General features: G+C 49.6%; 1 protein-coding gene across 1 annotated transcript in view; it reads left to right on the plus strand.

Annotated features, from left to right (window-relative positions):
* Positions 1-16,181, plus strand: part of PRKCE (protein kinase C epsilon) — a 563,878-nt gene that overhangs the window by 498,853 nt on the left and 48,844 nt on the right. The window contains exon 11 of the mRNA XM_060247704.1: positions 14,241-14,395. Coding sequence (XP_060103687.1) covers positions 14,241-14,395 — 155 coding nt within the window. The remainder of the gene's footprint in view (positions 1-14,240; positions 14,396-16,181) is intronic.

A 16,181-nucleotide genomic window follows, 5' to 3' on the forward strand; every position in this document is an offset into this window, starting at 1 on the left:
GGTCATCCAACAAAGTAAGAACAGAGAATCTTCACAGGGGTCTTAGAAGAACAAATCAGCTTGAAAACTTCATAATTCACATGAGAACCCTAAGTATATTTGCCTCATTTCTGTTCCTGTAGTGTATGGCGTTCGTAGAACGCCATCATTCAAGACAGCGCGACCATTTCGTTATAACGTACCATCGATAAAGCGTTAGTCCGCCAAAGCCGCGGAGGCAAGGTTGACAACCAGATGCCTCCGCGAAGAGCGCTGGTCATCCGCCAATCACAGTGAGTGGCGGGAAATACGGCTGGCCAGCATTGGACTGGCCAGCAGGGTGAATAGTTCCGGAGCTGTATATATGCGGGACCCGGCCCGCGTGTTCTCTCTCTTACCTCGTGTTTGTACCATGCAATAAACTATGTTGCCCGACTCGCGTCTCTCCGACTGGTACATAACAGTGGCGACGAAGGTGGGATCTTAGCCCTTCGGCAAGGGCTACGAAGGAGACTCACGGGCAACCCGTCGTCCCGTCGCTTCATCGCTGAATCGCTACTTCGCAACGACCGCCGCCATGGCCAGTCCCAGCGGGAACACCGGTCACATCGAAGCTTTCGACCACACGAATCCCGAGGGATGGGAATCCTATTCGGAGAGGGTCGATTGCTACCTGAGGGCGAATCGAGTAACCGAGGACGGCATGAAGCGGGACGTGCTCCTGATCGTCTGCGGGGCCGCCACCTTCGAGATCGCAAAGGGTCTCTCGGCGCCCGCCCGCCTCACGGAGAAAACGTACACGGAGGTCGTCTGCCTCCTCACGGGCCATTTCCTGCCGCAGCCGTCGCGGGTGGCCCGACGGTTCCTCTTCCACAAGAGGGACCAGGCCCAGGGAGAATCCGCTGCAGACTACCTGGCCGCCCTGCGCCAGATCGCCGGAAGCTGCAACTTCCCGAATTTGGAAGAGACCTTGGCCGACCGGTTCGCTTGGGGCCTCCGCGACGAGAGGCTCCAGCAAAAGCTCTTCACAAAGGAAGAGCTCACGCTTCAGGGCGCCTTCAGCGAGGCCGTGGCCTTCGAGCGCGCCTCCCGGACGTTCCCCAGGGCCAAGTCGGAAGCCGTCCACCACGAGGAGCTGGACCCCCATCACCAGGACGAAGGAGAAGCGCTCCAGCTGCACCACTCTACAAGACCAGCCTCCCGAGCCCCACAGCGGCCCCGGGCGAATGAAAGATTGAACCAACGCAACAACGAAGGAGCGAACTGCGCCAGTTGCGGCGACCCCCACGACCGGCGGGACTGCAAGTACAGGACCTGGGACTGCAGGAGCTGCGGGAAGACCGGTCACATAGCGCGGGCTTGCCGAGCCAAGTCCCACCGCCCGCGGCCAACCACGCACCACGAGGCCGCCGAGTCCCACTCCACGGCCTCCACCACGCTACAGGTACTGAACCTGCCCCTGGCCACCCCCAACAAGATTAAGGTGTCGGTCCGCATAGAGGGGGCCCCCTGCCTCATGGAGGTGGACTCGGGCTCCTCCATCTCCATAATTGCGGAGGAGACCCTGAGGCAGTTACACCCCGGCTACAAAGGACAGCTGCGGCCGGCCGACTTTGTACTGCGGGACTTTCAGAAAAACCCGGTCCAGATCGCGGGGTGGGCGAGGGTGCACGTGGAGCGAGGGTCCTTCAGAGGCCCGCTAGATATCCTGGTAGTCAAGCGACCACTGGCGACCTTGTTGGGCCTCACGTGGTTCGGCCCCTTAGGAATCAGAGTTGAGGTGTCACAAACGGCCATAGCCGGTGGGTTCGGGGAGGTGTGCTGAGAATTCCCAGAGGTTTTTGACGGGTCGTTGGGTAGCTACAAGGGCCCGGCCATCTCCCTGCCGCTCGACCCTACGGTCAGACCAATCCGGCTTAAGGCAAGGAGAGTCCCCTTCGCCCTAAAACCAAAAATCGAGGCTGAGCTGGACCGCCTAGTAGCACAAGGGGTCCTAGAGCCGGTCGATTACGCCATGTGGGAAACCCCCATAGTGACTCCGGTCAAACCGAATGGGGACGTGAGGATTTGTGCCGACTACAAGTGCACAATCAACAAGGCGCTCCAGGATAATCCCTACCCAGTGCCGGTTGTCAGCCACGTCCTGGCCGCCCTTGCGGGGTCCAAATTTTCGGGAAGCTGGACTTGGCACAAGCCTACCAGCAGCTTCCGGTGGACACCAAAACGGCCGAGGCACAGACGATTGTGACCCATAGGGGGGCGTTCAAGGTGAACCGGCTACAGTTTGGGGTCAGCGTAGCTCCGGGGATCTTCCAGAGTATAATGGACGCTCTCCTCAAAGGGATCCCAGGAGTCCAGCCCTTTTTCGACGACGTTTTAATCGCCGCCCCGAACCCTGAGGAGTTCAGCAACCGTCTCAGGGAGGTGCTCCGTCATTTCCAAACCGCTGGACTTAAGGTGAAGAGGGAGAAGTGTTTGCTGGGGGTACCGCGGGTGGAGTTCCTAGGATTCGCCGTGGACGCAGAGGGAATCCACCCGACCGAGGAGAAAACCAGGGCCATCGTACAAGCCCCGGCCCCCACGTGTAAAGCGGAGCTACAGAGCTTCCTGGGGGTGCTCAACTTTTATCACACGTTCATACCCCACAAAGCGGCCATCGCGGAACCCCTACACTGGTTACTGGACAAAAAAGCTCCTTGGGTTTTGGGGGAAGAAGCAAGCCGCTGCGTTCCAGGCAGTGAAGGACGTCGTGGTCTCTAACGCGGTGCTTCACCACTTCGACGAGCGCCTTCCGGTCATTCTGGCATGCGATGCATCGCCGTACGGGGTGGGCGCTGTTCTGGGGCACCAACTATCGGACGGCCGGGAGGTACCGGTCGCCTACTATTCCCGCACCTTAACGTCAGCGGAGCGTAATTACGCTCAAATAGACAAGGAAGCCCTGGCGATCGTAGCAGGGGTTCACAAATTTAACGATTATTTGTACGGTCGCAAGTTCACGATAGCGACCGACCACAAGCCTCTCTTGGGTCTGCTAGCCCCAGACCGTCAAACCCCCCAAATCTTGTCCCAGAGGGTGTTGAGATGGAACCAATTCCTAAATTCATACACCTACACACTGGTACACAGGGCGGGCAAGGCGATGGGCCACGCCGATGCACTCAGTCGTTTACCGCTGCCAGACACGGGGCCCGACCCAGCACCAGCCCACCAGGTGATGTCCATAGAGGCACTCCCAGACCAGCCCATACACGCTGCCGAAGTGGCAAAGGCCACAGGGAAAGACAAAACCCTAGCGAGGGTGCTCGACTGGGTGGTGAGGGGGTGGCCAGAGAGGGACCTGGGGGGAGAGTTCAAACCATACAAAATGAGGCGGGAGGAACTCGCGGCCCACAAGGGGTGCCTGCTATGGGGGAGCCGGGTGGTGGTTCCCCCTCCCCTTCAGAAAAGGGTCCTTGCATCACTACATGAAACGCACCCGGGCATTGTGAGGATGAAGGCCCTAGCCAGGAGCTATGTGTGGTGGCCGGGGATGGACGGAGAAATAGAGGACTGGGTCCGGAGATGCAGTGCGTGCCAGGAATCGCGGCCAGACCCACCCAGCGCCCCGGCCACAAGGTGGGAAACCACAAGGAAACCCTGGTCCAGGCTCCACATAGACTTCGCGGGGCCGTTCCAGGGGCAGATATTCCTTATAATCGTGGACGCCTACACAAAATGGTTAGAGGTCCTCCCTGTAGCATCCACCTCCTCAGCAGCCGCCATCCGAGCCCTGCGCCGGGTCCTGTGCACCCACGGCATCCCAGACACCCTGGTCTCGGACAACGGGGCCGCCTTCACCTCGGGAGAGTTCCAGGCCTTCCTACAGAGGTACCTCATAAGGCACATCAGGTCGGCCCCCTTTCACCCCGCCACCAACGGCCAAGCCGAGCGGATGGTCCGCACCACCAAAGAGGCCCTGGGCAGGATCGTGCAGGGCGACTGGGATCACAGGCTGGCCGCATTCCTATTCGACAACAGGGTCATCCCAAACCCTGTCACAGGGATCAGTCCAGCAGAGCTCCTCATGGGGCGCAAGCTCACCACAAGGCTAGACAGACTACACCCCGACCGAGCCTCTGACACACGAGGGTCCCCAGAGGTCCGCGAGGCAGCCAGGGGGTTCTTTGCCGGGGATCCAGTGTTCGCCCGCAACTACGCCTCGGGACCCGAGTGGGTGGCTGGGCGGGTGCTACGGGTCGTGGGCTCCCGTCACTATGAAGTATCCACTGAGGGGGGCCAGATCCTACGCCGGCACATCGACCAGATGCGCCGCAGGACCCTACCCGAAGCACCCACAGAAACAAGGGGGGCAGCCCAACCCGAGGAGCCTACCACAACCCTGCCGCCATCCATGACGCTGCCCCCTCCCGCAGGGCCAAACCAAGCCCCCGAACTCGGCCAGCAACCCTCGGATGCTCAGGCTCCCGAGGAGACGCCGGGGCCCGAAGCCACCACGACTCCGCAGGCCACCCCCCGACGTTCGACTCGAGAGCGCCGGCCTCCCGCCTACCTCCAGGACTATGTTACTAACTAAGGGGGGAGGAGTGTAGTGTATGGCGTTCGTAGAACGCCATCATTCAAGACAGCGCGACCATTTCGTTATAACGTACCATCGATAAAGCGTTAGTCCGCCAAAGCCGCGGAGGCAAGGTTGACAACCAGATGCCTCCGCGAAGAGCGCTGGTCATCCGCCAATCACAGTGAGTGGCGGGAAATACGGCTGGCCAGCATTGGACTGGCCAGCAGGGTGAATAGTTCCGGAGCTGTATATATGCGGGACCCGGCCCGCGTGTTCTCTCTCTTACCTCGTGTTTGTACCATGCAATAAACTATGTTGCCCGACTCACGTCTCTCCGACTGGTACATAACAGTTCCCTTCATCAGTGAACTACAGAACAACAAAAGAATATTATATATCAAAATATCGCAATTATTACAGTGATATAAAGGATGTAATGAAAGTTATAATAAAGGTTATATTACCTAATTTACAAACAGTATCTTTAGTTATTTTTCAAATTATCTTTTAGTAATAATTCTCCTGCTGTGGTGGCAAATCTGACCATCCTTATCAGTTGGGGCTCGGTGGAACTTTGGGGTATCAGCCTTTGGCCCATCAGACTATCAATCAAGAGTACTTGTGTGCTATTGGTTGAACCTGCTCCTCTCTCCAACCCGAGTGGCTGTTGCTAGCCAGCAAAGCTGATTCTCTCAGTAAAGTACAACAAACCTTAGTGACTGTGGGAACACACTATTGGCCCATCATATGTTGGTCACCATCTCTGGCCTCCCATTGGCTGACTCCCCTGCCCCCATCTACTGCAGACCCAGGAATGCCAAAAGCAATCTTACTCAGAGACAGCCACATCTCCAGTTCTCCTCTATGTTCTGTCTGTCGACCGGCCTCAGAAAAGGCTGCCGAGCTACTGCAGCCTCACAAAAAGTCTCCCAGCAATGCAGCCTCAAAGGGCCACAGAAATAGCCAGGGAGGCCAGGCCCCACTGGGAGTGTTCCTTAAAGGCCATAGCTGCCACCTGGGAAGTGCTAGCCAGACGCTGTTGCTAGGAACCCAGGCCACTTTGGTCAGGAATGGTCCAGGATGGGGAGAGAGATCTGTTGTCTGGAATCCAGATGGCAGAGATCTGCTCTCTTTGAGGCAGAGTGTATGCCTTCACTTGGGTGGGTGGGAAGACAGCAAGGGTTGGGGAGGCACTCACTCAGAGTACAAGAACTCGTGGGCATTCGATAAAATTGCTGAGCAGACAGGTTAAAACGGATAAAAGGAAGTACTTCTTCACCCAAAGGGTGATTAACATGTGGAATTCACTGCCACAGGAGGTGGTGGCGGCCACAAGTATAGCCACCTTCAGGAGGGGTTTAGATAAAAATATGGAGCACAGGTCCATCAGTGGCTATTAGCCACAGTGTGTGTGTATATATAAATTTTTTTACCACTGTGTGACACAGAGTGTTGGACTAGATGGGCCGTTGGCCTGATCCAACATGGCTTCTCTTATGTTCTTATGTTAGAGGCCTTTAGTGATACGTTTCCATTCACCTGGAGAAAATGGCCACTTTGAAAGGTGGGCTCCATGGTATATATGATTATACCCTGCTGAGCTCCTTCCCCTTCCCAAACCTTGTCCTTCTCAAGATTCACTCCCCAAATATCCAGGTATTTTTCAACCTGGAGCTGGTAACCTTATCAGCAGTCCTCTGTGATAGGCTTCCATACAGCCATAAAGATTTGGGGCTATAATACTGATTGATTTTTAACCTGATTGATGACATTGATATTAATTTGTGCACCACCCTGAGCCCTGTTGGGAAGGGCAGTCTATAAATTTTGATGATGATGATGATGAGGAAGAAGAATGGCATGCGGACTAGATGCAGATTGCTGAATCAAAGTCTCTCTCTCTCTCTCTCGGCTTGACTTCGCGAACGAAGATTTAAGAAGGGTGCAGTAGTCCACGTCTGCTGCAGGCTCGCTGGTGGCTGACAAGACCAATGCGGGACAGGCAGATCCGGCCACAGTGGCTGCAGGGAAAAGTCTGATTTGGGGGTGGTGCTGTAGCAGTGTGATTCTTCCTCAATCTCCTTTTGTCCTCAAGACCAGCTATGCGTGCGTTCTCAAAGGAAGAGACAGCCTGGTGAATGGTGTGCCTCCATGCTTTGCGATCGGAGGCTAGGTCAGACCACTGGTGATGGTTGATGCAACAGGTGCCAAGGGATTTCTTCAAGGAGTCCTTGTACCTCTTCTTTGGTGCCCCTCTATTTCGATGGCCGGTGGAAAGTTCGCCATACAGAGCAATCTTGGGAAGGCGGTGGTTTTCCATCCTAGAAATATGCCCTGCCCAGCGCAGCTGCGTCTTCAACAGCAGTGCCTCGATGCTGGTAACCTCCGCCCTCTTGAGGACTTCAGTGTTGGTCACAAAGTCACTCCAGTGGATGTTGAGGATGGAGCGAAGGCAGCGCTGATGAAAGCGCTCAAGGAGTCGCAGGTGATGACGGTATAAAACCCACGATTTGGAGCCGTAGATGAGGGTTGTCATCACAACCGCTTTGAATCAAAGTGGTGACTTCAGAAAGGAGTGGAGCAGGCAGAGAGTCTAATCTCTGGTTGTTGTTGACTGAGCCGGTGAATCCTACAGGAGAGGTTAAGAAAGGAAGATTCCAGGAAGTGCAGAAAGCATGGGCATAAGAATATAGCAGTGGGTGAAAGAAAATGCAGAATGTGGCCAGAGGTACACATGGTTGAGATTTGCAGAAATAAGTTAAGGCTGACTTTCACACATCTATTTAAAACAGCTAGCCAAATCTTGGGCTACAGAGCCATTTGTGTTGCATTATCTGTGATCAAAGGAACATATGCTTACATGACTTTGGGTCTGATTGTCGGTCCTCTACTGGCTGGTTGTTTTCATCCAGTCTTCCTCCACCACCACATTCTTCCTGGAGAGCTTTTGACCTTGATGCAGCTGGCATGGGGACTCTGATGTTCTCATGGTCCAGAACACCCACTCACAAAGAGAAGTCCTGTTCAATTCTGCTAAAAGCTGAGACCATGACATAGTGGCTCTAATAATTTTTTTATTTTAATTTTGAAATATCTCCATTTGACACTAGAGCGTCTAGATCTCAAAATAATTTCAAATACCAAATCTACCCATTTACGGGCAAACTTAAAAAAATAAGTCTTAATAGCTGAAATACAATATTTAGCACCCCAATAGTTGCAGGCACCTTAAGAGGATACCTAATGGATTTGCTAGTGCATGGCAATCCCACCTAGTTCTAAACCCAGAGTGATAGTTATGCTGCTCCTCACTCATCCTTGCCTAAACACTGAAATTGTGCCAAGAGATGTGCCCTGTCAGGGCCATTCTCTGATGGTGGGCAGCGTGAAGGCTCAGACATTGATGTGGTGGATGAACAGGAGAGGTGCCAGAAGATTGGAGGTGGGTGAATGTTACCCCTATCTTCAAGAAGGGGAAAAAAGATGATCTGGGTAACTACTGACCTGTCAGCTTGACGTCTATACTTGGAAAAGTTTTAGAACAAATCATTAAGCAGTCAGTCCTGGAACATTTAGAAAGAATGGATGTGATTACTAAGAGCCAGCATGGGTTTCTGAAGTACAAGTTATGTCAGGCTAACCTGATCTCTTTTTTTGGGAAAGTGACTATCTTGCTAGGTCAGGGGAATGCTGTAGACATCGTTTATCTTGATTTCAGTAAGGCTTTTGATAAGGTTCCACATATTACCCTTGTTGACAAGTTAGTAAAATGTGGTTTGGATCCTGTTACCATTAGGTGGATCTATAACTGGTTGACAGATTGCACCCAAAGAGTGCTTGTGAATGGTTTCTCATCTTCTTGGAGAGGAGTCTGTCCTGGGGCCTGTTTTGTTCAACATCTTTATAAACGATTTGGATGAAGGAATAGAGGGAATGCTTATTAAATTTGCAGATGATACTAAATTGGGAGGGGTTGCAAATACAGTAGAAGACAGAAACAGGATTCAGGATGACCTTGACAGGCTGGAAAACTGGGCTAAAATCAATAAAATGAATTTTAACAGGGATAAATGTAAAGTTCTGCATTTAGGTAGGAAAAATTCAATGCATGGTTATAGGATGGGGGAGTCTTGTCTTAGCAGTAGTATGTGTGAAAAGGATTTAGGGGTCTTAGTGGATCATATGGTGAACATGAGTCAACGGTGTGATGTGGTGGCTAAAAAGGCAAATTAAATTTTGGGCTGTATCAACAGAAGTATAGGGTCCAGATCACGTGATGTGATGGTATCGCTTTACTCTGCTCTGGTAAGACCTCATCTAGAGTATTGTGTTCAGTTTTGAGCACTACATTTTAAGAAGGATATAGACAAGCTGGAACGGATCCAGAGAAGGGTGACAAAGATGTTGAGAGGTCTGGAGACCAAGTCCTATGAGGAAAGACTGAAGGAGCTGGGGATGTTTAGTGTGGAGAGGAGGTGGCTGAGAGGTGATATGATCACCATCTTCAAGTACTTGAAGGGCTGTCTTATAGAGGAGGGTGTGGAATTGTTTTCTGTGGCCCCAGAAGGTAGGACCAGAACCAGTGGGTTGAAATTAAATCAAAAGAGTTTCCGGCTCAACATTAGGAAGAATTTCCTGACTGTTAGAGCGATTCCTCCGTGGAACAGGCTTCCTCGGGAGGTGGTGGGAGGTTTTTAAACAGGGGCTAGATGCCCATCTGACAGCAATGAAGATACTGCAAATTTAGGGGGACGTGTTTTTGAGTTTCCAGCATTGTGCAGGGGGTTGTACTAAATGACTCTGGAGGTCCCTTCCAACTCTATGATTCTATGAAGAGGATTCTTTCCTCAGGCATCAGGATCTGACAGCTCAAAATGTCTGGTTCCCTTAGTGGTTCCAATTCAGAATGAAGAGGAAAATGCGTGTGTACACAAAGAGTACTCCTGTAGGAAGCCGTTTCTTGTCTATAGTCCTGGACTGTATCTTCTGGCCTCTATCCTGCATGTAGTTATCAGGCCTACTTTGAGTCCCTTGTCTTCAATGACACCACAGGTGGATTGCCCAGGATCTCTAAGAACACACCTTTATACCTCCAGCACTTACTTCAGTGCAATAGCATCATCATCATCATCATCATCATCATCATCATCATCATCATCATCATCAGTGGGAAATTCAAATGTCTGCATCAGAGTCATGTAAGCCAGCATGGTGTTGAGAGCCAGTGTGGTGTAGTGATTAAGAGTGCCGCATTACTATCTAGAAGACCCAGTTTCAAATCCCCGCTTATGCTATGGAAGGTCACTGAATGGCCTTTGGCCAGTCATACTCTTTCAGCCTTAATTGCCTCACAGGCTTGTTGTGAAGATAAAATGAAGGAAGGGAGAATGGTTAGATGCTTTGGATCCCCATTGGGTAAAAAGGTGGGATATAAATAAAGAAAATTAAGTAAATAAATACATAAGCCTACCACCACCACCATTTTTTCAACCTGTAACAGCCCCAGGGATCCACTGTTGTTCCTGTTGGGGAAACTCATGGGTAGCCCATCACTACATGTCAGTCTTTTTCAGTGGAGCAAATATCAGTTTCCCAGGACTATTTCAGGTTGGAAACGTGGCTTCTGCCTGCATGCCATGGCAACAATCTAAATCAGGGCCCCATGTGCCTGTGCACTAAGTTCTGAGCAGAGATTCAAGACATGCATCTGTGACCTGTGTGGAGAAACGCCATTTTAGTCAGTGGTGGTGCTTCATTTGGCAGGGGTCAGTAAATCCCTCAGCAGGCGTTGTAGCCTTCCCCTCACTCCCCCCCTCCCTTCCAGAGCCAAACCAACAACGCTAGGGGGAAAATCTCCTAGAGAGGCAGGAAGTGCTTTTGTTCTTGGCATGTGTGTTAGCAGGAAGAGAAGGGCAGTTGGAAGCCAGCGCTCGAGCAAGCATGTGGTGAGCAATGGAGGCTCCTGCCTGGGGGGCCCCCAGGCAGGCAGACTAAGTAAGTAATTCACAAGACAGGGCAAGTCTAGATCAGGGCCAACCGGATCAATCAACTTTTCTTTGTTATGCTGTTTGCTGTGTTGTGCGGTGCTGTGCTAACTTTTTAAACGCAACTGTTTTTGTTTTGTTTTTCTTTTCCTATCTGTTTCTCTTTTTAAATAAATATATTTTTACTGTTTAAATGCTGGCAGTCAATCTCTGTACCACATAGATCCCCAGACCGCTTTAGACCACGCTGTGTTAAGAAGGGGGCCCCAGGTGAAGGGGGGGAAGGCATGCAGTTGGATAAGGTGCCAATCCTCCAGGGGTGCCCCAAAGAAGCGCTGAGGTCTCTGTGAAACCCAAGTGCAGGGTGGCAGAGGACCTTGAGGCCTGGCCTCATAGCTGGAGAGGGGGATTGGGAGTCCTGTTCCTCTCAATCGGAACCCCTAGACTGAGCAGGTGGTGGCAGCGAGCCCAAGGGGCAGGAGGAGAAATAGCTCCCTCCAGGAGTTGGCGACTCCATAGGGAGCTGACGGGACCGGGTCTGAAGGCAGAATCGGGCCGGTTCCGCCACAACCTGCAATAGCCACATGGAGGGCATGAGGACTCAATAAATGCAGATCAGTCCTAGGATGTTCAAAGCCAGGGGTGGCTAAATGGCAGCTTGAGAGCCACATGTGCCTCTTTCACACATATTGTGTGGCTCTTGAAGCCCCCACCCCTCCATTGGCCAGCTTGTAGAAGGCATTGTTCTTTATATCACTTCTCCAAGCCAATCCAGCCAGTAGCTTGGAGAATGCATTTAAAGTTAAAATTGCTTTCTTTCCACTTCCACTTCCACCTCCTTCCCCTCCCCCATCTATTTGTTTTCCTTCCTTCCTTCCTGCCTGCCTGCCTGCCTGCCTGCCTGCCTGTCTTGTGGTTCTCAGACATCTGATGTTCATGTCCTGCAGCTCTCAAACATCTGACATTTATTCTATGTAGCTCTTACGTTAAGCAAGTTTGTCCACCCGTTCTAAGCAAACACTTAAAATGTGAAATATGAAATCAGTAAATGTGTTATCACACAGGTATGCTTGCTAAGGACCTGTGATTGGCCGTTTCTGCTTCTTTTTGAGCATTCAGTGTTTGTCTTTGAATAATTTGTGGCACAACCCTCAGGCTCTTCTCTTTTCTGCCATTGACCTCCCCTGTACTGCTCATTTGCAACTACTTGTGTTTTTGAGCACTAGAGAGGTCAAATGATCAGTTAGGTACAGTAGCCGAAAGGGAAGAAAGCTGATGATTACTCACACACCGGTCAGGGTTTAAGCTGGGCAGAGCATTTAGAACAGGAAACTAGGCATGCCATCCTCTTTGATGGGTTACCTGATCCAGGAAGTAAAATACTGACTGTAGTGCAAAGGAGGATCACTATTCAGCCCAGTGTAGGGCTGATACGGAGGGCCTTTAGGGCATGTGGCAGTCATTTAGAATTCTGTTAATGCTATATTCATCCATCAGGCTGAATTATTAATGCCATGTGCCAAATAAGACTGCTTACATATCACTGCTGTGTAAATCCGCTGGGATATGGGTGTTTTGGCAGGGAAACAAATTTGGCCCATGGTAACTGTTCAGCTCCTGTCAGGGTTGACAGTTCAGTGGAAAGCAGGCATGCAAAAAGTAAGCAAATACATACAGTGGCAGATCAGGTGGGTCTCAAGCAATGAACTGCATACATTGAGAAAGGCGGATGGGGGTGGGAGGTTATACAAATCAGGTGAAACCCTGTTAGCCATTCTTGTGTCCCAGACTAACCATTGAACTAAGAGTGGTAGCACGTACTCTGGCTAGCTGCTTTGATGGTACCTCAGAGCAGCACAGGCCAGGTGAGCATGGTCATGGTGGCAAAGAGTAAAGTATCTGAATTTGGCTGTTAGGTCCCTAGTTCAAGCCCCCCCCCACTCCCTCATACATTACAGTATTTTATTTATTTGAACATATGAAGCTGCCTTATACTGAATCAGACCCTCGGTCCATCAAAGTCAGTATTGTCTTCTCAGACTGGCAGCAGCTCTCCAGGGTCTCAAGCTGAGGTTTTTCACACCTATTTGCCTGGACCCTTTTTTGGAGATGCCAGGGATTGAACCTGGGACCTTCTGCTTCCCAAGCAGATGCTCTACCACTGAGCCACCGTCCCGTCCCTCCCAATTTATTTACTTTCCATTTATATCCCACCCATTCCAAACGGACTCATGGCGGCTAACAATCATATAAAAACCAACATCTCAATTTTAAATATAAAACAACAAGACAGTCAATTATAATTTAAAACAAAGTATTGGTGCTATACATATTATACAGTTTATAGTCAATTATAATTTAAAACAAAGTATGGTGCTATACATAGTATACAATTTATCTGTTGGTGGTCCTTCTAGTGGAGTTGCCCAGTAGCATAAAAGCGGCAGCCTTCTCCCCTAGTTGTTATAGGTCTGTTTAAAAAGTTCAGTTTTACAAGCTCTGCAGAATTGGGAGAGATCCCGCAGAGCTCTTATGGCCTCAGAGAGTGCATTCCACAGCATTTGTGCAGCCACTGAGAAGGCCCTGACCCGTGTAACGCCCAGTCTGGCCTCCCTTGGTCCAGGGATGGACAATAGATTTTTAGTTGCTGAATGCAGTGCTCTCTGGGGAACATATGGGGAAAGGCAGTCCCTTAGATAGACAGATCCTTGGCCATATAGGGCATTAAAGGTCAATACCAGCACTTTGAAATAGAACACAATGGCAGCCTGTACAGCTCTTTCAGCACTGGTGCTCCCATCTCGGGAGTCCCATTAACAACCATGCTGCAGCATTCTGCACTAGCTGTAGTCTCCGAGTCAGAGTCAAGGGCAGCTCCATGTAGAGGGCATTACAGTAGTCTATTCTTGAGGTGACCGTAGCATGGATCACCATTGCTAAGTTGCAGTGCTCCAGAAAAGGGGCCAACTGTCGTACCTGCCACAGATGGAAAAGGCGGACTTGACAGTGGTTGCTACCTGGGCCTCCATAGACAAGGAGGACTCCGGGAGCTCTCCCAGGCTCTTGACCTTCGGGGCCGAAATTAGTGGCACCCCATCAAAAGCCAGCAAGGGGAACTCCCTTCCTGGGCCACTGTGGATCAGAGAACCTCCGTCTTCGTTGGATTCAACTTCAGTCGACTCTGTATCTGCTTAACATGAAGTCCTCACCACAAAGGTAGGGGGATTTCAAGAGGACTCCTCATGCCCAGTAATTGTAGTGGTCCTTGGAACCACCACTGTCTGTATCCTGGAAAATCTGCAGATGAGGACAGGTCTACAGTCGCGTGTGAACTTTTAATGGCACCTTTATTATATCAGTGACTTGCTTTGATGGGGAGAACCTTTGTGTGATTTCAAGACACTTATACAAAAAATTCCTGGTGGATTATACTCCTAGTAAATATTTTCTTGAAAAGTTAAAATGTGGAAATTTTACACAAATGCCTGTAATGTCCCAAAGTCTTTGAATGATTCTAAGTTTTCACAATTTGCCATTCAACATCTGATAAAAACTCATGCTTTCATTGGTCAGCTTTCTCTTGTTCTGAAACTGCTGTTTTTGTTTCTTCTGTCTCTGGATACAAATCCTTGTTTCTTAATGTGCCATACATATACAGTGAGCCTTTGTCCATCTGAAAGAAATCAGCTAAATAGCATCATTTTCATGGATTTCAGGACCGCCTCTTTTTCGTCATGGAGTATGTCAATGGAGGAGACCTAATGTTTCAGATTCAACGCTCGCGCAAGTTTGATGAGCCTCGTTCCCGCTTCTATGCAGCAGAAGTCACATCAGCACTCATGTTTCTCCATCAGCATGGCGTCATCTACAGGTACTTTCTTTTGGGGTTTGAAATAAAGAATTCCAGAGGCTCTTGCTTTGATTTTGGCTGAAATCCTCTGTCTCTTAGCAACCAGATTGGCTGTTTGTTTCTGGTTGCTTCCATAGAACTTTTTGCACTGGGGGGAGGCTGTTTATCATTCCGAATGTTAACATCTGAATAGTCTCTGCAACTGTCGCCAGCTGTGGATGCCAGTTTTGTATTATAAGACAAGTAAAGCTTTTTTTAAAAGCTTGGCACACTGTGACCCAGAGCTGACTTTGGTTGTAGCTAAGTGCAATCTCTTCAGTTTTCCCCCTCTGCCATGGATTTCCTCTCATTTTCAGACTCCCTGCCACTTCCTGAGTTTGTTTGTCCTACTTGTCTCCAGTTTGATAGAGCCTGGATAATCATTTTGGGGAGATTTTTGTACGTGGTACCCTTCCTCTTGACTGCGAGGGCAAAGGCTCAGCCTCTGACAGGAAGCCCCTTGTTGCAGAGCTTGGCTTTTTCAAGCCCCAGATCCCCCAACCAAACAATAACAGAACTAAATTGCTAATCTTTCTGTCACCTTCCCCCATACCCCTAAAAGGAACCCATTTATGCACTGTGAAGAATGCACCAAGGGATAAATATTTATTATTAGAAACAAGGAACGACTTGAGAATTTTTCACTTACTATCTCTGTGTTTATTAATGCCTTTATCTTGTCGTTTCACTCTTCCTCTCTTTCTTTTTCTTTAAAAAAAATTGGCATCTTTTCACTAGTTCAGATAATGAGCTGCAGTTAGAAAAGCTGGCCATAGGATCCCTTCTTTTTCACAAAGTACTTTAAGGCTGGTGTTCACAAAGCACTATTCACACTATGCAGAAAAGGGGTTGGCTGCATGCACGACAGCAGCAGACGCTGGAAAGTGGAAGAAGAAATGCATGTGTTTGGAAGCACGCAAGGGATGTACAATGAACAGGGACCCCAGTAAGCACTCATGTTTATAGCATGCATTTTGTATGCTGTACTGTACAGTGCTTGTTGCTCCAAGCAAAAGAATAGATGTTGCTCAGAAACAGAAAGTTGAGCAACACCCTGCACATAGATGAATGTTGCAGGCCATTGGTCCTCGAGCTCAGTACTGTCTAACTCTGACAGTATTTTCTTCATTTTTTAAAGTTTGTTCGGGCCATATACTTCTTCAGTTTATCCCCTGATCTCTGCACACATTTTTGTGCATTTAGTTTTTGCTTCTTTTTCATTTCTTTGCTTTCTCTCCATTTTTTTCCAGTTCTGTTGAAACAGCTTTTACTTTGATTTTGCTTTTTTTCCTCATACGCAATATTTCTGATGATTTTCTTTGTCCTTCCAACATGCCTCCAGCCCGCTTTTCAATGCCATCATTGTCAAACTGCCCCCTCTCCCCCCGCCAGACACAAGTGGTAAAAAGGCACTATTGATATAGCATTGGAATGATAGGTTTAATAATAATAATAATAAATTTTATTTGTATCCCGCCCTCCCCGCTGAAGCAGGCTCAGGGCGGCTAACAGGACATGGTCTACACCATGATTTGTATAAAACAATTTTAAAATACAGTTAAAAATACATTTAAAAACAGTTACATAAAAATTTAAAACTACAATAAATTAAGGTGCTATGTTCAATACATGTATTCCGATGGCTAGATATCGCTTTCAGGGTTCCTTGTAAGCTTGCAGAAAGAGGGTGGTTTTGCAAGCCCTGCGGAACTGATTAAAGTCCCGCAGGACTCGCACTTCCTCCGGTAGTTGATTCCACCAGTGGGGG

This window comes from Heteronotia binoei, chromosome 1 (genome assembly GCF_032191835.1).
Source record: "Heteronotia binoei isolate CCM8104 ecotype False Entrance Well chromosome 1, APGP_CSIRO_Hbin_v1, whole genome shotgun sequence".
Taxonomy (NCBI): Eukaryota; Metazoa; Chordata; class Lepidosauria; order Squamata; family Gekkonidae; genus Heteronotia; species Heteronotia binoei.